This window comes from Esox lucius, chromosome 2 (genome assembly GCF_011004845.1).
Source record: "Esox lucius isolate fEsoLuc1 chromosome 2, fEsoLuc1.pri, whole genome shotgun sequence".
Classification (NCBI taxonomy): Eukaryota; Metazoa; Chordata; class Actinopteri; order Esociformes; family Esocidae; genus Esox; species Esox lucius.
Window position 1 is genome coordinate 1,430,657 of NC_047570.1, and position 24,913 is coordinate 1,455,569.

General features: G+C 40.9%; 1 protein-coding gene across 7 annotated transcripts in view; it reads right to left on the bottom strand.

The window, feature by feature from the left end:
• lrp4 (low density lipoprotein receptor-related protein 4) overlaps positions 1 to 24,913 on the bottom strand; it is a 268,114-nt gene that overhangs the window by 178,617 nt on the left and 64,584 nt on the right. For all 7 annotated transcript variants that reach the window (XM_013132296.4, XM_020044527.3, XM_020044528.3 and 4 more), the window contains exon 2: positions 1,899 to 2,045. In XM_013132296.4, the coding sequence (XP_012987750.2) occupies positions 1,899 to 2,045 (147 nt within the window). The remainder of the gene's footprint in view (positions 1 to 1,898; positions 2,046 to 24,913) is intronic.

Genomic DNA, 24,913 nt, shown 5'->3' on the forward strand with positions numbered 1-24,913 from the left:
CGAAAGCAACCCAGGAGTTAAGACAAAGAAGTGGAATATTCTGCAATGAGTCAACCACCTGATCAACCCAATCGAGCATGCTTTTCACTTGCTGAAGACAAACTTAAGGCAGAAAGACCCATGAAGAAACAACAACTGAAGACAGAGGTAGTAAAGCTTGGCAAATCACAAAGGAGAAAATCCAGAGTTTGGTGATGTCCATGCATTCCAGACTTCAAGCAGTCATTTATTACAAAGGATTCTCGACAAAGTATTAAACATTTATATTTTATTTATGATTCTGTTCATTTTTCCAATAACATTTGAGCCCCTGCAATAAGGGGACTGTGAATGAAAATGATTGCAATTCCTAAATGTTTCATACAATATTTTTGTTCAACCCCTAGATTTAAAGCTGAAAGTCTGCACTTCTCTGCTTTTTAATTTCAAATCCATTGCGATGGCGTAGAGAGACAAAATTATGAAAATTGTGTCAGAGTCCAAGTATTTCCAGACCTAACTATATAAAAGAGGTTGCTAGTTTAACATAGTTAAGAACCTACTGTAAGCTCACTCCAAAAAGGACAACACAACAGGAATCAATATAAGCACAGCGTCTTAAAACTCCCCAGGTAGTCAAAACCATGGATAGCAATACCATCAACCATTTATCGGCGGAAGCGCATAAAACACCTATTAAGCATACAAATAGTCTTAGATCCATTAATAAACTAGACAAAGTGTTCTACCACTACAAAACATGTGCAGCATAAGCAACAGTTTAAACACAATACAAAACATAGGTAATGATAATATGGATTTATTTCCTTTTAATAAAGACCTATTAATAATAAAGACCAAAATGATGGTCTCACCCACCTCAAATATGGTCTCACCCACCAGGTTGTCTCTGCTCAGCCGATTTAGCCATGTTGTAATGTAATGTTATCCATTTATTAATTCCATTACCTAAGTAAAATCCCAAAAAGGTGATGAACAAACTATTTACAAATCAAGGTCCTGTTTTAAAACGGCATCTTTCTTTGCTTCATGTTGGCAAACCTGCCATCCACTTTTGGCTTTATCAAGGCCACGCTCCATACAAAGCAGGTTGAGGTTGGATAGTTAAGCCTCATCCATGCATGCATGTAAATATCTCTTGAGTTTCAAGCAGCTGAAACTTTGATGGTACTGGTAATGCTGATGGGGATGGTTTGTATATTCTATGTTGATTTGTAAGTTACAAAACAATTAAGTAACAAAAGCTCAGATCAATGCCAGGAATGACTGAAATCAAATAGTATAACTTATGATATTATATATACAAATGTTGACATACTATAGTGTTAAATAATAATTGTTCTTTGGTATCTAATTCTAAAAAACTGTTTTCATGTGGTGGAATGTGGATCCCCTTGCGTGGCCCCTACTGTAGATGTGGTAGGCCCTGTTGCCTGAGCCCTATCGGCCCGTGCTATTTCCGCTTCTCCTCTGACCAGAGTCATTCCTTATAACCCCTGGCCCTCACTGGCTCCTATAGCGACAAATATCCTAAAACCACATCTTCAAAACCAGAAACAAAAAGCTTTTTCTGAATTTAAGGTTAGGCTTGAGGATAACTGTGATTAAGGCAAATGGTAAGGTTATATTTGTATTGTGTATTGTGGTTTATCAGTTTGTAGTTATAGAAGCTGCTTACAACCATAGACAGTGGGAGCAATCCCAAAATGAATAAACTGCAATGAAATGTATAGGTATTACAGGACTGATACAACAGGTGCCAACATAAGAGCGTGAGTCACTTATTTATACATTTATAAAAATATTTAATTGAACCTGTTCATGAGTGATGCTGCACTTAATATAATTAAAGAAAATAACAAAAACAAATGAAAGAAACATATTACGATATTACTCACTGCATCCATCTTCATCACTATGATCTCCACAATCGTTGTCGCCGTCACACTGCCACTGGGCCGGGATACACGTACACTCTCCAAATGCGCTCACGGCACAAGTGAAGTGATTTCGCCCACATGAACATTCCGCACTGCCAAACACACCTAAAAATAGACAGGGAGAAGAAAGAACTAGGTTAGGAAAATGCTTACAGTATACACATAAGACAAGCCTATATAAGAATTAGTTATAAAGGGTTTGGGTGAATTATATCAACCAAGCATGTTATTTCCAAATTGAAATAAAAACATTGCTAAACAAATAACTAATCTAACTCACTGTCTATAGTTCCCTAAATTAGGAAAAGGAAGTGCAAACTATTGGATTAAACTGCAACAATTGTATACCGGACTAATGGAATAGGATGAGTTATGAATGTAAGACATAGTATTTCTGTTCCATCATGGCTATGAATAGTTCCCTGCTCAACACATTATTGTGCACGTGTGAAGGCCAGCTGACAAAAGTTGTAACACCGAATCAGAGATGTAGCATAAGTTGATCATGTTTAAATGCTATTGCAAAGACTTGTATTCCTGCTAAGACATTGATCAAGTTCATTAATGGAGATTGCTAACGTTATCAGTGTTTAGCTTAATTTGTGAGATGATATTGGGGATTGAGAATGATTATTTAAATAGCTAGCATCACTGTTTCATAGCCAAAGCTAGCTAGTTCATATTTTGCTGGGTGCATATTCCAGTAAAAATGTCATAGCTGTGAAATTCTGGATCATTATTGATTTTCCGTGCCCTATGGATATTTTAATGTTTTGGTGGTGGATGATCAGAGGAGCTCTGATCTTATCCCTACAACTTAGATAACTGAGGCCAGAGAAACTCATGGTCAAATGAACTTTTGGTGTGTTTAGGCATACTAATTTTCAGACATTTCAGTATCAGAAGCTGTTGATCCAAACATTTTAGAATCAGAAGAGGTGTTGCATCACCTTAGGAAACTGTACCAGAACAAGCGGAGGGCATGTAGTGCCTGATGGTACAGAAACAATCTCTGCCTAAAGTAGTATGTTTCTTGTTACGCATGCAGTCTCTTCCCAATGTTGCAACTTTTCCCTTTGCATCCAAGTCAGGGTACAATCACTGGATAAAGCCTTGTGTCATGATGGTAGCTTTAGAGATCATAAAAAATCCCATCAACAATTGTAATGCAATGCATGCATGAAATAGGCACAGAGTTTGTGAGCAAACCATTCATCCTTGTTCAATTCCATCAACACAGTCATTATGAACAGTTTGTTCACATTTTAGCAATAAACAAACCCCTTGAACTATATAAGTAACTCTATGTATATTTCTGTAACTATTGTATCTAATCAAGCATGTCATTTATTATGGGGACACTATTTTGGGGTAATAAGTGGATTTCTGTATTTTTAAGGTTGCTTTGTGTTTACCAACTCTCACACACACACACACACACACACACACACCTGTTGTTCTAATTATGTGGGAATCTGAGACATTACATTATCCTTAACCGCCATAACCTAATCTTTATGCCTGAATCTAACAATGCCTATTTGTGCATTTTCCTAGACCCTTAACCCAGAAATCATATTGTCGCAGTGGGTATTGTGGCAGAAATGTATTTTTATACAACCCCATTTCCAAAAAAGCTTGGAGGCTGTGTAAAATTCAAATAAAAAAGACTGCAATGATATGTAAACTATTTGTCCATATATTTAACTGAAAATAGTACAACAACATCATTTTAAATGTTGAAAATGAGAAAAGTTATTGTTTTTGGAAAAATACACTGATGCAGCAACACGTTTCCAAAAAAGGTGGGACTGGGGCATGTTCATCACTGTGTTGTGTCATGTCTTCTTGCCAAACTCTGTAAGCATTTGAGAACTGAGGAGACCAATTGCTGTAGTTTTGAAAGTGAAATGTCTTCCCATTCTTGTTTGATATTGTATTGAAGCTACTTAACAGTTCAGGGTCTCCTTTGTCATATTTTCCGTTTCATAATGCGCCTAATATTTTCAATGGGGGACAGGTCTGGACTGCAGGCAGGCCAGTTTTTCACCTGGACTCTTTTACTACAGAATCATGCTGTTTTAATATGTGCAGCATAAGGTTTGGCATTGTCTTGCTGAAATAAGCGAGGCCTTCCCTGAAAAAGACAAAGTCTGGATGGCAGCATATGTCGCTCCAAAACCGAGCATATGTCGCTCCAAAGTTTATAGTAAATGAACATCCACATACAGAATATTCTGTTTCTAAGCGAGATTTCTCAGAATCAGTCTGAATAATTTCAAAAACAGATTTAGTAATTAGCCCATTAAAAAAAAAAGAAACATTTAACAACCGGATCTCCCTTCCTCTGAACAGAATATGTTACAAATATGTTAACTTCAAATCCAAACAAACATGAATCTGTAAAACACAGTTTTGCAACTGTGTTCCTGGTGATTATTAGGCACATAAATGTTAGCTAGCATGTCATTAATGGGCAATTAATATTATCAGTATTTTGTTAGTGTTTTCGCTAAACAATATGACCCCATATTACAGCATAGTAAGACTCACAGTAATGGCCACACATTAGAACTGGTTTTTACACTTGTTCTGAGCCTGAATAATTTTTAAAAGGATGTTCTGATCATCTTAGTATTGTTTTTGATGTTCTGCTTTCCCAAAAAATGCTAATCACTACAAATGCTCTCAAATCATTAATTCACAGACAGTAGCAAAGTTTTCTGCTACTTCCACTAGTCAAAGTGAACACCTAGTGGCCACAAATACTACTGTTGAATCAATAAATAGATTCAACAGTGTATGCCAGAGTATTTTTGATGAAGTTATTCCTTTTAAATCTAGGTCAAGGCCTGTTTTTAAAGTATACCCTTGGATTGATGAGGATATACATAACCTTAAGAAAATGGAAAGTGACCATTAGGTCAGTTAATTCATCAGCATAATATTGCTTCTCATTGTTACGCTGATAATACACAGATGTATTTATCGATCAAACCACATAACTTGAACAAGCTGGCTGTGACGTCCCCCGGTATGGCGCAGCCGGGGCCCCACCCTGGAGCCAGGCCTGGGGTTGGGGCTCGTACGCGAGCGCCTTGTGGCCGGGCCTTTCCCCATGGGGCCCGGCCTGGCTCAGCCCGAAGTAGTGACGTGGGGCAGCCTTCCCGTGGGCTCACCACCCACAGGAAGGACCATAAGGGGTCGGTGCGGAGAGGATCGGGCGGCAGTCGAAGACAGGGGCCTAGACAACACGATCCCTGGACACGGAAACTAGCTCTAGGGACGTGGAACGTCACCTCGCTGGTGGGGAAGGAGCCTGAGATTGTGCGTGAGGTTGAGAGGTTCCGACTAGAGGTAGTCGGGATCACCTCTACGCACGGCTTGGGCTCTGGAACCACACTCCTTGAGAGATGATGGACTCTTCACCACTCTGGAGTTGCCCATGGTGAGAGGCGGCGGGCTGGTGTGGGTTTGCTTATAGCTCCCCAGCTCTGCCGCCATGTGTTGGAGTTTACCCCGGTGAACGAGAGGGTTGTTTCCCTGCAACTACGGGTCGGGGATAGGTCTCTCACTGTTGTTTGTGCCTACGGGCCGAATGGCAGTGCAGAGTACCCAACCTTCTTGGAGTCTCTGGGAGGGGTGCTGGAAAGTGCTCCGACTGGGGACTCTATCGTTCTACTGGGGGACTTCAACGCCCACCTGGGCAACGACAGTGACACCTGGAGGGGCATGATTGGGAGGAACGGCCCCCCTGATCTGAACCTGAGCAGTGTTCAGTTATTGGATTTGTCCATAACGAACACCATGTTCAAGCATAAGGGTGTCCATCAGTGCACGTGGCACCAGGACACCCTAGGCCGCAGGTCGATGATCGACTTTGTTGTTGTTTCATCTGATCTGCGGCCATATGTCTTGGACACTCGGGTGAAGAGAGGGGCGGAGCTGTCAACTGATCACCACCTGGTGGTGAGTTGGATCCGATGGCGGGGGAGGAAGCTGGACAGACTCGGCAGGCCCAAGCGTACTGTAAGGGTCTGCTGGGAACGTCTGGCCGAGTCTCCTGTCAGAGAGATCTTTAACTCCCACCTCCGGCAGAGCTTCGACTGGATTCCGAGGGAGGCTGGAGATATTGAGTCCGAGTGGACCATGTTCTCCACCGCCATTGTCGAAGCGGCCGCTCGGAGCTGTGGCCGTAAGGTCTCCGGTGCCTGTCGAGGCGGCAATCCCCGAACCCGGTGGTGGACACCGGAAGTAAGGGATGCTGTCAAGCTGAAGAAGGAGTCCTATCAGGCCTGGTTGGCTTGTGGGACTCCACAGGCAGCTGACGGGTACCGACAGGCCAAAGTCTATGCCAGGGTTCTGGAGAGGAAAATACAGCCTATAGAAGAACCTCGCATTCCGGAGGAACACTGTGGTTTTCGTCCGGGCCGTGGAACACTGGAACAGCTCTATACCCTCTACGGGGTGTTGGAGGGTTCATGGGAGTTTGCCCAACCAATCCACATGTGTTTTGTGGATTTGGAGAAGGCATTCGACTGTGTACCTCGCGGCATCCAGTGGAGAGTGCTTCGGGAATATGGGGTCCTGGGTCCTTTGCTAAGGGCTGTCAGGTCCCTGTATGACCGAAGCAGGAGCTTGGTCCGCATTGACAGCAGTAAGTCAGACTTGTTCCCAGTGCATGTTGGACTCCGGCAGGGCTGCCCTTTGTTGCCGGTTCTGTTTGTAATTTTTATGGACAGAATTTCTAGGCGCAGCCAGGGGCTGGAGGGTGTCAGGTTTGGGGACCACACGATTTCGTCTCTGCTTTTTGCGGATGATGTTGTCGTGTTGGCCCCTTCAATCCAGGACCTTCAGCATGCACTGGGACGGTTTGCAGCAGAGTATGAAGCGGTGGGGATGAGAATCAGTACCTCCAAATCCGAGGCCATGGTCCTCAGTGGGAAAAGGGTGGCTTGCCCACTTCAGGTTGGTGGAGAGTGCCTGCCTCAAGTGGAGGAGTTAAGTATCTACGGGTCTTGTTCACGAGTGAGGGAAGGATGGAACAGGATATTGACAGACGGATCGGTGCAGCTTCTGCAGTAATGCGGTCGATGTATCGGTCTGTCGTGGTGAAGAAAGAGCTGAGCCGCAAGGCGAAGCTCTCGATTTACCGGTCAATCTACATTCCTACTCTCACCTATGGTCATGAGCTTTGGGTCATGACCGAAAGGACAAGATCCCGGATACAGGCGGCCGAAATGAGCTTTCTCCGCAGGGTGGCTGGGCGATCCCTTAGAGACAGGGTGAAAGGCTCGGTCACCCGGGAGGAGCTCAGAGTAGAGCCGCTGCTCCTCCACATCGAGAGGGGTCAGCTGAGGTGGCTTGGGCATCTGTTTCGGATGCCTCCGGAACGCCTTCCTGGGAAGGTGTTCCGGTCCCGTCCCACGGGGAGGAGACCCCGGGGAAGACCTAGGACACGCTGGAGGGACTATGTCTCCCGGCTGGCCTGGGAACGCCTCGGTGTCCCCCCGGAAGAGCTGGAGGAAGTGACTGGGGAGAGGGAAGTCTGGGCATCTCTGCTTAGACTGCTGCCCCCGCGACCCGGCCCCGGATAAGCGGAAGATGATGGATGGATGGAAGTTGGCTGTTTTGCAGGATTGCACAAGGGGTTTTACAAACCGGATGTCCCATAATTTTCTGCAGTTAAGTTTTAACAATTGGTCCTCCTATATCTGATCAGGTTGGCAACTGGTTCTCTGGCAAAAAAAATTGCACTTTTTTCCAAAAATCTGGGCTCTTAGATCCAGATATACATTTCGAGCACCACACAAAAAAACTAGTGTAGTCATGCTTTTAACAGCTTAGAAACATTGCAAAAATAAGAAGATTTGAATATTATGCATTATTTCAATTCTTGCCTAGATTATTGTAATGCCTTTTTTACATGCCTGAACCAAAGCTTTGTGCTTTGCGCTAGAGTAGCACTATACAAATAAAGTTATAATTATTTTACACATTTATAACTTCGGACAGGGAATGAAAATGTACTGTAACAACATTGTCTTATGTTGTGAGATCATTCATGACCTTTTTAATGATAATGAGATATCAAATAGACTTGATATTAACTTCCATCTTTTAACCTGTCTATCCTTATTTCACCTATAGACAAATGCACATAGACTATGTTGTGGAACCTAGTTTTCCAACATTTACTAGGTGCCCATTACATTTAAGTTCCATGTAACAATTGAATCACTTTATAACTGAATATAGTTTAGAGACAGTATTTATTTAACTTTATTTCTTAGTCATCCAATCTCAAGTACATGTCAATTAAATGTCCTTAGTTGATCAGTTGTAGATCTATTGAATGTCAGCTGTAGAGGGGCCAGGAAGCACAATGCTTTGACATGGATCTTTCAAAAAAAAACTAAAGGGCAATTGCGATCAAGTGCCGACGTCTCCTCGATGGGCAAACAATCTCCATACTAGATCTGGCTGATAACTCGTGAATACATTTGGCCGATGACCGTAAGTGGGCTACTTGGGATGGTTTTATATTAGCATTAAATGGTTTTGGCAGAAACTAAAGAAAAATTGCAATACTGAATCAAAATATATAAAATATTAAGAATTGCAATACATGTTGTAACAGCATCTAAGTAACATGATAATATTGTATTGCAGGACCCCATTTTCTATGTCTATGTATATATATATATATATATATACATAGACATAGAAAATGGGGTCCTGCAATACAATATTATCATGTTACTTAGATGCTGTTATATATGCTTATATATGCTTATAGTAGACTCAGCACCACTCATGTCTGTCATCAACGAAATGAGCTGTATGCTATATGCCTTGTCAAGACTTGTGGATTCATACCCTCAAAATATACCAAACACACATGCACACTCAGTGAGTAATGATATTACATAAAATAGCACACATACACCTCTACACAAAGACACCATGTGGCATGTGTGTTTGTGCGTGCATGTGAGCATGCTCAGTCGTGTGGGTGGATGTGTGAGAGATTTATGTTTTCAGCTGGAGCCACAGTCTTATTTCATTAGAGAAGTACAATAAATATGTTTGGCCTTAATTTAAGGCATTCTGTGAAAGTGTTTTAACATTTACTTATGTGTGTGCGCGTGAACTTGCATATGGACAATGCATCTTCAGATGCTTTGAGCCCCTTTGAAAGAGGCTGACAGCTTCAATGACTACGGGCTGAAGTGTTGTGACATGCTTTCCACTGATAAGCGAGCAAGAGACACCCTTTACAAGTTGTCACATTGCCAATTTCCAATCAGCCCTTATATCAGAAAAAAATACAGAGCATTCTTATGCACATCTTATGTATTGTGTGTGCGCGTGTGTCATATTTGACTCTAAACAATAAGTATCATTACTTGTAATATTAGTGAAAAATTGTGCGCTGTAATGGTGTTGGCATACCCCAACAACAGAAGGGTCTGTGTGGGTGTATACTTGTCATTAAAAACATTAACTGTGGGTACAGAGGAGTTGCTAGGATCACAATAAATTCAGGGCTTAAGGAAGTTTGAAGAATGAAAAAAAAGATTCTTAAAGAAATCATCAGTCCATCAAACGACATTCCAAATGGGTAACTATTACTGCTCTCCATTGTCGTGCATTCCTTCTGAATCCATTGCTCCTTGTGTTGGGGGCATCGTTGGGATTTAAATAATCTAAAAACTGATTTTACCCTACTTCATGTCTACAAGTGGGTCCTACGGTCCACCCCAATATCAACGCTTTACAGGAAATAACATGTTAAAGGTGGGTATTTTAAAGTTATGTTTTTTCCCCAAATAATGCATTGTTCAAAAGTACGAGTATATGACTGAACATGATTTAAGTATGAGTTAAATGGACAGAACATTTTCAATGAACAGTTACTTAAAATAAAAACGAATGACCAGATCTTATGAATCTCAGTAAATCGGGTCAATTTCAGAGAGTGAAAAAGGCCTCCCATTTTCTTCTGTCTTTGAACTCAGTTAAGCATGTGTGTGTGTGTGTGGTTTGGGCTGGTGGTAGTGGTGTGTGCGCGCATGGTTCCTGGCCTCTTCACAAAGACATCAGTCAAGCCGGGATAGCCTGGCACCAAACACACACTAACCTTCAGAAACCTCCCACAGCACAGCACAAAATTAATGGCTGCTTTCTTTTCCTTCTCTCTGTCCCTCTCCTTCTCTCTTCTCTTCATTCTTCCCCTCCGTTGCCTGTTCACATTTCCCCTTAATTTGCCTACTCTTTTTAATTTTTTTCCATTCAGTCTTGATCTCTCCCCCATCCTTGCTTTTCCAGAAAGCTTTGAAGATGACAAAGAGGGAATGCCCCTCACCTCCTGTCTATCAGTTTCCTACTACTTCTCTTTCTATTTGTAGTCCACCCCCTGCGGCATGTGGTCCCTTTTAGTGTTTTCTGTCCCTTTCAGACTCATAGAACAAGGGACTATGGGCAACTAAGGCCCTAATGACTGATGACAAAGAAAGCTTATAAACACTGGCGTGGTATTAATGGAACAGGGCTATTTAACTCCTGCTAAAGGGAGGAAACATTTATTTTGTCTGTTTCCAGTAGTTAACTGTACTCACCTGTGTCTTGAGTCATCACTGATTTAACAGAAAAGAAACAAAAGAAACAGAAGTGATTCTGTACTCCAAAGCCCAAGTAAAATAGCTTTTGCTCAGGGCCATTTTAATGCACAGGCTTAGCAGGCCTGTCACCCAGGGGCACAAGCTGGCAATATATTTATATGAAAGTCTGGGGCCCCTTTCCAAGTGTCACGCTAACACTAGTTAAACATCTTTTTTTATTAAAGGCCCGGTTTTGCTGCATACTGATGGGTAGTTGGCCATATATGGAATTGTAATACGTGACTGGTAGATACTGATGCATTGTTTGGCCATTATTGGATAACTTTGTTGGTCTTCAAGTCAAGCCCACTCTAGCTTGTGGCCTAGCCTGTTCCTGATATCAGAAAGTAAGTATAAGAGGGACCAAGACTATTGACAAAACCAGCACCATATGTTAGTACTCCAGCTTGCACCCAATTCAAATCAGCTACCATCTGGGAGTGAAACAGCCACAAAGGGATGATGAGCTAGCAGCAACAACTGGGCTACCTGCTAGCCTGGATCATGTGGACAAGCCCCTAGTCATAGCAGAGAAATACAGGCAAATCGTTCTCAATTCCCCACATAATACTTCGCAACAATATGCAGCTCTGGATAAATTTGGAGACCACTGCAAAATTATCTCTGGTTTCTCTGGTTTTCCGATTCATAGGTATGTGTTTTATGAAAATGAACAGTTTTGTTTTATTCTATAAACTACTGACAACATTACTCCCAAATTCCATATTGTCATTTAGAGTATTTATTTGTAGAAAATAACTTTGTTTTTCAGACCTCAAATAATGCAAAGAAAACGAATTCATATTAATTTTTCAACAACCCAATACTTATGCTTTAACTTAGGAAGTGTTCAGAAAACAATATTTGGTGAAATAACCCAGATTTTTTTATCACAGCTTTCATGCGTCTAGGGATGCTCTCCACCAGTCTGTCACATTGCTGTTGGGTGAGTTTATGCAACTCCTGGTACAAAAATTCAAGCATTTTTTGATGAATTGTGACCATCCATCTTCCTCCTGATCAGAGGTTTTCAATGGGATTCAGGTCTGGAGATTGGGCTGGCCATGACAGGGTCTTGATCTGATGGTCCTCAATCCACACCTTGATTGACCTGGCTGTGTGGCATGGAGTATTTTTCCTGCTGGAAAAAACTATTATCAGAGTTGGGGAACATTTTCAGAGCAGAAGGAAACAGGTATTATTCCAGGATAACCCTGTACTTGGCTTGATTCATGCATCCTTCACAAAGACAAATCTGCCCAAATCCAGCCTTTCTGAAGCATACCCAGATCACCAATCCTCCGCCAAATTTCACAGTGGGAGCAAGACTGCAGCTTGCAGGCCTCTCCAGGTCTCCGTCAAACCATTGGATGACCAGGTGTTGGGCAAAGCTGAAAAATTTACTCGTCAGAGAAGATTACTTTACTCCATTCCTGTATGGTCCAATCCTTGTGGTGTTTTGCAAAATTTAGCCTGGATCTCCTTTGCTTCTCAGTGATGAAGGGCTTCTTTCTAGCTGTGCATGAATTCAGCCTTAACCCTATGAGCCTGTTTCGAACCGTCCTCGCTGTGCACTTCACCTCAGCAGCTGTTTGCCATTCTTTTTGTAGGTCAGTTGATGTCATTCTACGGTTGTTGAGTGGCATTCAAATGAGTTGACTGTCATCTCGGTTAGTGGACAATCATTTTCCCCCTCTGCCAGTCAGCTTTGCTGTCCCTATTGTCTGTTGCTTGACCTTGTTCTTATGAACCGCCATCTTTAAAATGTTCAGGATGGAAGCAACCTGACACTCACTGTATCCCTCTGCCAGTAAAGTCATAATTGAACCCTTCTTTTCCTCACTCAAAGCTTTTCTTTTCAACTATTTTGCCATGCTGAATAGTAAAAAAAAAATTCTAATTAACTTTGAGGTAGCTTTCAGAACTTTTTCAGTACTTTCAGAACTTTTTCCACCTTTAATATGAACTATTACGTGAACAATTCAATTGAAAAACAAACTGAAATCTTTGAGGTGGAGTATAAAAAAAAAAACTCAACCTGGTTGCATAAGTGTGCACACCCTTAAGCTAATACTTTGTTGAAGCACCTTTAGATTTTACAGCACTCAGTCTTTTTCGGTAGGAGTCTATTAGCATGGCACACCTTGACGTGACAATATTTGCCCACTCTTCTTTGCAAAAGCGCTCCAAATCTGTCAGATTGCGAGGACATCTCCTGTGTACAGCCCTCTTCAGATCACCCAATAGATGTTCATTTGGATTCAGGTCTGTGCTCTGGCTGGGCCATTCCAAAATGTTAATCTTCTTCTGATGAAGCCATGCTTTGGGTCTTTGTCGTGCTGAAAAGGTGAACTTCATCTTCAGCTTTCTAATGGACGCTTGAAGGTTTTGTGCCAAAATTGCCTGGTATTTGGAACTGTTCATAATTCCCTCCACCCTGACTAAGGCCCCGGTTTCAAGCTGAAGAAAAACAGCCCCAAAGCATGATGCTGCCACCACCATGCTTCACTGTGGGTAAGGTGTTAAATGGGAAAAGTGCAGTGTTGTTTTTGCGCCAAACATACCTTTTGGAATTATGGCCAAAAAGTTCAACCTTGGTTTCATCAGACCATAAAACATTTTCCCACGTGCTTTTGGGGGACCTGATGTTTGTTTTTGCAAACTTCAGCCAGGCTTGGATGTTTTTCTTTGTAAGAAAAGGCTTTAGTCTTGCCACCCTACCCCATTCATATGAAGAATACGGGAGATTGTGGTCACATGCAGCACACAGCCAGTACTTGCCAGAAATTCCTGCAGTTTCTTTAATGTTGCTGTAGGCCTCTTGGAAGCCTCCCTGACTAGTTTTCTTCTCGTCTTTTCATACATTTTGAAGGGACGTCCAGTTCTTGGTAATGTCTCTATTGTGCTATATTTTCTCCACTTGATGATAACTGTCTTCACTGTGTTCCACCGTATATATCAAATGCTTTGGAAATTCTTTGTACCCTTCTCCTGGCTGATACCTTTCAACAATGAGATCCCTCTGATGCTTTGGAAGCTCTCTGCAGACCATGGCTTTTGCTCTGAGATGCAACTAAGAAAATGTCATGAAAATCCTACAACAACAGCTGAACTCTATTTGTAATTAATCAGAGTCACTTGAAATGATGGCAGGTGTGTAATGACTCCTATTAAAACAGTTATAAGAGGGTGTGCACAATTATGCAACTAGGTTATTGAAAGGTCTTTATTTTTCACCCTTGAAGATGTCAGTTCATTTTTCAATTGAATTATTCACATTATAGATCACATTAAAGTGGAAAAAGTTCTGACGATTTATATTTGTCTCTTTTACATCACAAGAACCTGGCATTTTAACAGGGGTGTGTAGACTTTTTATATCCACTGTATATACAAACACACACAGACACACACACACACATAGGTCCAGAAAGAGACCACTGCACACTTTTCTTTCCTTTCCAAAAAAAAGTCAAAAAGGGAAGTTTTGAGTGAGGAACATGAGGTTCAATTTGCAGTGGTCTCTTAATTTTAACCCTTCTGTTCCTCACTCAAAACCTTCCTTTTTGGAAAGGAAAGAAAAAGGTGCAGTTAATTATTTTATAATATTTTATATAATTAATAAAATATTGTGATAGTATCAGCATTTTCTATTTTTTTTATGGGAGTAGACGAACACATTTTAAAATAATTACACACATAGCGTTTTTAGTCCTGTCTCATGTACAACGCTGCGAGTACAACATTTTAGAGGGATGATAGTTCAGGATGGTTTGTCTGGATACAGGTCCAGCTTTAAACCAGAAAAGGAAACAGGCAAACCTAGTTCAGCCAGCCCGCAAATAGAAGGGATGAATGTTGCTGTACCTGGCTGGTTTTCTATGTGGCTGACTGTGTCTTTAACCATAATGCCGTTTAAACAGCAGGAATGCAACTTTAACATCAGCCATTACATTTTCGCTAAAATAACATGGGCAACAGAAAGTTAAACAACAAAACTAAAGTGTACTCTTGTACAAGCATTACTATAGATGGCTAGCTAATAGCTACACAGCCTACCTATAATGAAAACAATTACTCCAATCACTCCATTGCTGGTACATTTCGTTAGACAACAATGAAAATATAAAAGGGTCATGTAATACAATTATTCTCTTAAATATACAAGATTCATGGTGTTACAGAGTGGATATATACTGTTGTGCGACGGCTGAAAAGTACAGAGTGGATAAATATTTCTGAGAGACAAAAATTGGAACATCTTAGAGGGGAATCGAACCTGGATCAAAATATTGAAGGTCTACAGGGCTTGCTGGTAGTTAGTCCACCTCCATATAGTGTCCAAATGCAACTTTTATCCCAGCCATTACATTTTTGCTGAAACAACGTGGGCAACATAATGTTTAGTAATGGAACTAAAGTGCACTCTTAACTGTAGATGGTCGTCCATACAATATCAATTGAATAGCTAAACACTACGCCATGTGAACTACGAAGAAATCGAAAGCATTGTCTAAATCTCAAATCGCATACTACGTACTACAGGTACGTACTTTGTGGATGATGGTGAAGTACATACTGTTTTGTATATAGTAAGCTAGTATGCCAGTAGTACCATTTCAGAAAAATGCATCATGCATTAACATAACTCCAAGTTTTAATATTTAGCTAGACACCATTAACTGACTAACGTTTCTTATTGTTTACTTCCACCACAAATAGCATCTATGAACTGTATTGGTTTTATTAGCCAGTAACAGGCCTTCCAGTATCAACTTACTTGGAATAGTTAAAAGAATTGAGCAATTGCTAGCAAGACTGAAGATCTACTTTACACTGCCAAAGCGATTAAATTTCATTGCACAACACTGTTGTTTTCCTTTCATTTGTGAAGGACACTGAGACCATAACATTGATCGGTGTATATCAATATACACCAATCAGCCATAAAATTAAGACCACCTGCCTAATATTGTGTACTGTAGGCCCCCCTTTTGTCACCAAAACAGCCCTGACCCATCGAGGTATTGGACTCCACTAAACCTCTGAAAGTGTGCTGTGGTATCTGGCATCAAGACGTTAGCAGCAGATCCTTTAAGTCCTGTAAGTTGGGAGGTGGGGCCTCCATAGATCACACTTGTTTGTCCAGCACATCCCACAGATGCTCGATTGGATTGATCTCCACTATAGGCTCTTTCAGCAGTGGACACGGGGGTCAGCATGGGCACCCTGACTGGTCTGCAGCTACGCAGCCCTACATTGGGATGCCCTCCTTCCAATGCCTCTCGGGGGCAGAGTCACTGGCTTGTTATCTCTCTGTTGCACACTTGTGCAATTGGGCTGTACTCTGCTGGCAATACTCGGACCTCATTCAGGGTGGTTGCGGTTGGTGGGTGTCCCTTTGGTTGATGCTTGGCAATGTGGGTGGACTGAGTTCCTGCCTGTTGGGCCCTGTCCGGGGCCTCCCCCAGATAGGGCCACAGTGTTGCCGGACCCCCCTGTCTCAGTCCCAAGGTCTTACGCTGCTATATTATTGTGCTGGGGGAGTAGGGTCAGTTCTCCTTCGTCACTATAAATGCGGAGTATCTGGCTTGAGGGACATGTTGCTGTCTCTGTCCAGAGTCCTCCTGGTTGTGTTGCAGATCGATGCGATGCCTGACGATTTCAGCTGTCACTGTGCCGACACCGCCCCCTCCCCTGTTTTGTCCCTGTCCTTGTCCATCAGGTCATGCTTCCGACTTGGACAAGGTTTAAATAGACTCTAGACTCAGCCCACACCTATTTATTAATTATTATAACGGTAATCTTAATATGTTCACCTGGCACAGCCAGAAGAGGACAGGTCACCCCTCTGAGCCTGGGTCCTCTCTAGGTTTCTTCCTAAATGTTGGCATTCTTAGGGAGTTTTTCATAGCCAATGAAATTCAACACTACTGTTGTTTGCTCCTTGGGGTTTAAGGCTGGATGTTTTGTAAAAGCACTTTGTGACATCTGCAGATGTAAAAAGGGCTTTATAAATTTGACTGATTGATTGATACGCAACAAACTACATTGCACTGTGATTTCTGACACCTTTCTATCTGTACCACCATTAGCATTTTCAGCAATTTGAGCTACGGTAGTGTCTGTTGGATCAGAACACACGGGGCCGCCTTCGCTCCCCACATGCATCAATGAGACTTGGCTGCCCATGACCCTGTCGCCAGTTCACCACTTTTCCTTCCTTGGACCACTTTTCATATGTACTGACCACTGCAGAACGGGAACACCTGACAAGGGCTGCAGTTTTGGAGATGCTCTGACCCATTCATCTAGCCATCACTTTTTGGCCCTTGTCAAAGTCACTCAGCTCCTAATGCTTGCCCATTTTCCCTGCTTCTAAGAGATCAACTATGAGGACAGAATGTTCACTTGCTGCCTATTACATCTCACCCACTGACAAGTGCCATGATAACGAGATTCTGTGTTTTGCTCTTCATGTGTCGGTAGTCATAATGTTATGGCTGATTGGTGTAGGTGAAGATAACTGACTATTTCATTAAGTGAAAAGACAAGAGAATTGTGGAAACCCCTCTTTCTGTGCAAGGGGTTGTGATCCATATTACCCCAAATAGCATGCATGGATGCTTACTTTGAAAATCAACCAGATATATTCATAAAACAACAGTAAAGTTGTATTTTATACTTACTATAACGTAACTACTGAAGGTTGTGGCCAGCAAAATCTTTGTCTATGCCCGAAAATATCCAAATGTATAATTTGTTTTGTCTGCGGCGAGGCTCAAACACTGGTCACATGCATGGCAGTCTGTGTCGCTAACCACAACACTATTTTACAAAGGGTAGTCAGTCACTCACTGTTACGCACGCCTCCCGGAGGAGAGAGCGCAACACCCCTGCTACACGTAAAGCACCCTAGGGCAGAATGGGTATGGGGTCGTGGGTGTGAGAATGGATGAGAGACAGGACTACCGTTTTCAGGACTATTTAATGAACGTAACGGTAATTCAGGGAAAAGGGGCTGGACGGAAGCAAAGCAAGGAACATAAAAGCAAACCCAAACCCTCTAAACCTACCTTACCTGTCAAACCAAGATCTTACCTAACTAGCCCCTCTTGCGCCGGTGCTCTAACCAAAATACAGGGGGTGGTCCGCCCAGGTCTTACCTAGTGGTTTTAGACAGAGTAAAGCTATGGGAGGTGTATGCCCCAGGGCCTCTTGCCTGAAGCACAATGGCTTTCCCCTTCCCCCTGGATACAAATGAAAAAGGTTTAAACACAAACAAATGCCACAACACACAATGCACATATGCCACAACACTTAATCACAAACGTTCTTTCTACCTTACAGATAGCAACACAGATCAAAAGCAACAGCATGTGTGACTCCCTTGTGAGACCCTAGAACTGTGGCTTATATGCAGGCAAAACCAGCTCCAACCACTGACGAGCGGGCATAGGGGCTCTCCAATCAGCCCAAAACCAACCAATCAGCTGCAACCGGCGATCAGGAAGCCAATTAGACTGCAACCACCACATAGAACACCAAGGGACAAAAAACACATACAAACACAGAGCAAAAGAAAGCACTGGGGACGTAACACTCACGAAGAGAAATTCGCTCTTCGTAGACTGACACGGTCCGGCAAAAAAAACTCACAATACTTTACTAAAGGGTGGAAAAAGATGTTGGAGTGTGAGAATGATTTCAGAAGTGGGAAGAACTGTGTGTGACATACTTAAGAACAAGGATAAGGAAGGAGATTGTCTCCTACACATGCGCACACACCCATGTCTGCGAGTGAGGTGGTCCATTTTCCTTCTATGTTCTCTACAACTTTATATTTGGCAGGGTATTATTTTCTTAGTAACTTAACACACCCACACTATTATACTCAAACATCCACTTGGGAGGTCCAGCTTTAATTAACTGTCAAAGTTTTGGGTTATTGACTGTGTCTGTTGGCCCCATATTACAATAATCCAGCTTCCAAGGTCCTGCGTGTGTCAGTGCAGGGGTGAGTGGGCCCACATGGTATATTTTGGCTCTGAAGTGATTCCCTCCAATAAACTAACTTATTATAGTAAATCAGTTAACACTGCTTGTGAAAGAAAACCGTTTGTAGTTGAAAGCAAAACCTTTTTCAATATAGGAACAGGAAAGAAAACGATAGTCAACATCTTAGTGGACTGTCTAAGGTAGTGAAGGATTGTGGGATAGGTTTTTCTCCCCTAGAGGACCAACTGTCGGGTTCTGGCCATGCTATGATTATTTTCTGTGTGTGTTTCACATACACACACGTTTCAGAAGTGTGGACATAGCTGAGTAAAGTAATTTGTTCTAACACATACACACACACATTCAAATGTGTGGACAGAGCTGTTTGGGGTCTGTTTTGACTTTGGATAACGATAAACACACAGCGATCAATGTTTGCCTCTCTCTCTCTCTCCCCGTCTCTCTTGTTATTGAAGTTTTCCATTTACCTTTGATAATTTAGCAGACTTTCTTATCCAGAGAGGCATTTTGTCAGTCTTCACTCCCTCACTCAATATCTTTCTCTTACACAGACACACCCACACATACCCTATACAAACACACAGACACAAGCGCAAGATGCCAGGTGAGTGCTTAGCTCTTTCTGATTGTTGTGTTCTGTGTCATGACGGTGCTTCTAAAGGACCATGCCTGGCTGGCAATGCATTTGGGAAAGGCATGTGTTCCCTATTAAGATGAGCACCAGGAGAGGTTTTTTCATCAATTTACCAGCCATTTGGTCTGTTTGACCTTGCAATTGTGCATATTTGTGTTAATGCACCTCCATGCTTTTGTATATTTTTGTATTAAACCCTGTCATTTTATAGATCCCCTTAGTGTTAGTGATCTATGCCGTTTAACGCATGTTTTACAAATGCAGCCTCTCTCATGTGGCCCCATGTGACATGACTGCTTTTGCCAGCTCTGGAGACAGGGCTCTAATTTAGTCCAAACTGAAACCACACTTAGAAACCCATTCGTATAGACCCGCATAAACAACCCTGCTCATGGAAACCTATACACGCTTACAACACAGTTTCTGAAAAAATTTGGATGATGCGTAAAATGTAAATAAAAACGGAATGCAATGATGTGCAAATCATTTAAACCCTATATTCAATAGGAAAAAGTACAAAGGCAACATAAAATATTTAAAACTGAGACATTTTATTGTTTTTTGAAAAATATATACCTACTTTGAATTTTATCCCAGACACATTTGTATGAGTCTGGACCTATACACTGGCATTTGAATTAACGCAAAGACACCATTTCCGAAGCCTATTCACTAGACGAACATTTGTTGCATTTCTCCAAATACTCCTCTCGGTGTTAGGCCTTGTGGATCTTTTGTTTATTATTTCATCTCGTTGCCTTTTCCAATGATTTCCATTACCATTCAACAATTTAATTAGACAATAATTGAAACATAATACAAACGATATAGGCTACTGGACAATTCAACTTATGTATCACACCGTACCATTTTTCAATAGGAGATTCAGATTCATTCTTGTGTAATCTAATTCATCAACTGTACATCTAATTCATGAAACAAAATACCAGACATTCCTTACTAATCACCAATTACCAATTCAACAAACTTATTACACATTACTGTTTTTATTAGGAGAGAAATAAAATCGCATACACATCCTATAATCTCTTTTCTCTGCTTATTTTACTGAAGAGTAAGATTCTACAATTGTATTAGGCTAAATAATTATTCACAAAACAAAATACCAATGATCACCAATTATCAATTCAGCCAACTTATTAAACGTTACTTTTTTTCATCAATACAATCGACAAATTACTTTTCTATATTTTCATGTAGCCTAGTGTAAATCATACTTTGAAATTGTGTACATTGTTTACATTCTTTTTCAGTTGTTACATGTACTTGTCTACCTTGGGAACATCATTGCTGATATCCCTGCATTTCAGTTGCACATGCCACACAGTCGCACATGCACCTTCAATTTGCACATTCATACATCCCACTTACACATTGTTCTTAATTGTTTCACTTGTACACTTTTAACTCTTGTGTTTGCACTTCTGGTTAGATGCTAACTGTTGTACTGTACTTGTACCTATTCAATGAAGTTAATTAATGAATAGCAATGAAATAGCAATACAAAGGATACAAAGGAACAAGCGCAGTCACTAGGTGAGAAAAACAACTAACACACGGACAGCAAGAAGATATAACCCCACTAAAACTCCGACAAACACAAGGGCAGTTATAGGCTAGCAGGGATGCTTGCACTAAAATAATCTGCATGACAACATGCGCAAAATTAATGCTTCGTTGTCTGCGACTCAGCAAGCTCACTGCTGAATTTGACATGTGGTGGGAGCTGACAGGGATACTTGTTCATAGCAGTATATATATGCAAGCTGCAGTTCTTGATCTGCATTTAAAAAAAACTCTTCTTCTTAGAGGATGTTCAATGCGACGTAGATGCCTATATGACACATTGGCAAATCTGTCCGAGACTGTGTCTTGAAACAGTGCAAATCAAACGCGAGGACAGCAACACAGAGACAACTGAGCCTCCACCAAAAAAGAAAAAGGATGACTGGTAGGAGATAGCCTCCACATCCACACCATCAGAACGAATATTCTCAAAGCCCGGCTTCTTTGTTCACAAGACCTGAAGTTCACTTTTCCCAAGTAATGTGAACAAACTAGTTTTCCTCTCCCAAAACATGTCAAAGCTAAATAAGAAAAACACTGGACCATAAAGACCACTCATCTGCCTTGTGATTTATATACAGTAGGTCAAGCCAATCATTCGTTTTAGACTGCAAAGATTAAAGATTATAAATCTTACATTTCAAGTGTTTGTTTATTAATTTGTTTACACTTAATATTTATTTATTATGTTTAAAGAGAATTACAGTTGCTTAATAAGCCTATCCTCTTGCAGACGAGAAGTTATTTAAAAGCGGACATTGCCGTGAATGTAGGCCTATTACAAATTGTGTTTTTATTTTGATCTAAAAATCATTCCAATCTTAAATAATTTCATTTGTCAATAACATAACGAAGATTTATTTATTTGTTGTTTAAAGATAAAGAAGTAGGCCTATCCTGTTGTAAGAAGAGATGTCAGTCCGTCAATGTCGTGAATTCATTTTAAACTGTGATTTGTTTAGTCATTTATACTTTGTTTTTAATGTCTACAATGAAAAAAATCTATTTGGGTTAGCTTGATTTAAAAAGAAATACGTTATTCCAACAAATCCATATGGTAGCCCTACGTTGTCGGCAATTGAAACAGACCGCAATTCAAATCTTGCATCATTAGCAGCTGTCTTCTATTTTTTGGGGCATTTAAAAATCAATATGTTCCCATGACTGTTGGATTTGCTTATGTTAACGTGGTCAGAATCATCACTGAAACTCACACCAATGGAGTTTGTGATTGCCAGACTGTCTATTATGAACAAAAAATGTAAAAGTAATAAATAGTCAAATCTCTGTATTGAACAGCCAAATCCAATTTGACTGCCAAAATTCAGAGTCGGGTTCAACCCTAATTTTCTCCATCCAGTACCCCCACTTCTCTAAAACTGCTACATATGGAAGCCCTCAAAAACCTCTAAAAGCATGGCCACAGTGGTTACGGTTGTCACGGTTACAATGGTTTGCAAGAAAGATGCCAATACCTCATTTTCTCTGATATTGGTCTCTCCCTTTGCTCTTATCCCCCACTACTAATTTGCCCATCTCATGTCAGGCCAAGCCTGGGGCGGTGATCCACAGGGACGTGTCGACCCAAATGATACCAAAACACAAGGACAAAAACACAGGCTTGGACAGGCAGGGATGGGCAGTATTTATGATTTGTTTTTAAAATATGTATTTCAAATACAAAATAGGAATTTGTCATTTGTATTTGTTAGGGTTGATGAAAATGGCTTCATATTTTGTTTCAAAATACTTGAGCAAAAACTTGATAAACAACTCATTGCTAAATGATTGTACCTTAATTGAAGCAGCTGTTTCGTTGGGTCATGCTTTTGCATACTATTGCATGTATGACTGCCTGACAATTTATTATGATATTTATGATTAACAATCAAATGATTAATTACTTAGAAAATAGTTACTATGAATAAAGGTGCCATAAGTTGTCTTCTTATGAATGAGTTGTTTGTCACTGAGTCAGTATTGCTAATGCAAAGTAGGCCTTCTATAACCAAACACCAAGTAACTAAGAATACAATTGAGTCATTAGCAAACTATTAGTTAAATATGAAACTGTTGGTTACTTTAAAACTAATCATCTGGGTGATCACAGGGATATGTGAATATTTGATCTGTTACCTGGTTGCATATGTCAGATTTATCGCATGACTCGTTAGACAGAGAAAAGCTGTTGTAAAAACAATGTCTACTTAATCAACTGAGTCAGTGTACTGGTGAAAGGATAGATCAAATAGGCCGATAGATGGAAGGTTTCATGCTCCCTTGTAAAAGTATATTAAAATACAAAAATACCATAGTTTATTCGGATACATGGTGTGGCTGCTGTATTTTGTAGTTTATTTTGATACACTTAAAATTAAGGTATTTGGTATTTTATTTTAAAATACATTGATAGATCTGGTTGTGTATACACACACACACACAGGTGGTAGAATACCATTTGGCAGGATTCTCTTCCTGCCTGCTCATCTCAGGTTTTTATTATGACTGTTCTCTAATCACAGCCCAGCACTCAATCACTGTCCCAGTGAGCAACAGGTCACTATCTGTGTGTGTGAGAGTGTGTGGTTCTTATGGAATGCTGTTCCAGACACTCCCTACCTGTAAAGTTTGCAGTTAATACCCAGAGTTGCACTGTTTCAACCGTGAGACAGCATGATTTGATCATAGCTGTGTGTTAATAATAGAGACTTTGTTTTCTTTTCTCTGGCTCTTACGAATCAACCATTAAAATACATTAATGTACTGCATTGCCTTGAACTTATGGAATAGGGTTTAGATCAGACTAAAAAGTTTGTAGAAAAAGCAAGATTCACAAAAACATCTGTAGTAGCCCCAAGATTTGAGCTAAAAAACAAGGACGTTACAATCTCAATGTAATGGGTCCTGGGAGTTGATTCATCTTCACGGTTCACACTACATATCTGCACCTGCATTTGTTATCTGAAGTGTGACTACCTGAAAACAATACCATATGTTAGCTTTGTAGAAATTGCTTAAGGGCAAAGATGGGAACATACCATCAGTGAGACCATTCCACAAGCGCAAATGAAATACATACATGGTTTATACTGGTGGATTCAGAAGACCTCAACTGACACAGTATAAAAAGGAAGTCTATCAGTAACACGCACAGAGCTATATATATGAGAATATGACGACAACACATTGTCTTGCACTGGAGGCAAATCCACCTCCGCGGTTAAACATGCTTCACTAGCAGCCTCATAACTGAGCCAAGAGCTCTCTTCATCAGACAGCCTACCCATTACACTAAGCAAATTATAACATTAGGAAAATAAGAAAGTACGCAGCACAGCCCAACATCAATCTCTTTGTTGAATGGTGCTTCAATTACTGAGGGTTAAAAATAGGATCCTAATGGGTGAGCGCAGGCAAAGATGAGAGGATAGTGCCATTATAGCGACATTGTATGTGTTGCAAGCCCCTCTGAAGTCAGTTCAAAGATAACAGTGGCTTGGCTGGAGATGATGGGATGGCTACTGGATGAGTATGCAGGCCACTGTGTGTGTTGGGTTTTGGATGCATTTATAAGGAAAAGGGGCGAGTTTGTCATTCTCCAGTTGATTTTCCACCACTGTCAGCCCTTTGCAATGACACAGGCCTCTATGCACTGTACTTATGTGGGTTTGGAGCCTTCTTAGTGTGTGTGTGTACTGAGGGGTTGTGGTCAGTGGGAAAGGGCATTTCCCTCACTATCTTAACCCATCCCATTTTTCCTTTAGCTGTACAGTAGTCTTTGTTATAAACACTTTAATAACCTAGTAGGGCTGCAACTAACAACTGTTTTGATAATTGAGTCATTTGTCAATTACTTCTTAGATTAATTGGATAAAAAAAAAAGACATACATTCCAGAATAAAATGCAAGTGTTGTACAATCCCATTTCCAAAACTGTTACTCTGCGTAAAATGCAAATAAAAATAGAATGAAATGTGCAAATCATGTCTCAATATATATTGTTTACCATGTTTACCGCTGTGTCGCGTCAACTCTTCTTTTAACAACACTATGTAAGCGTTTGGTAACTG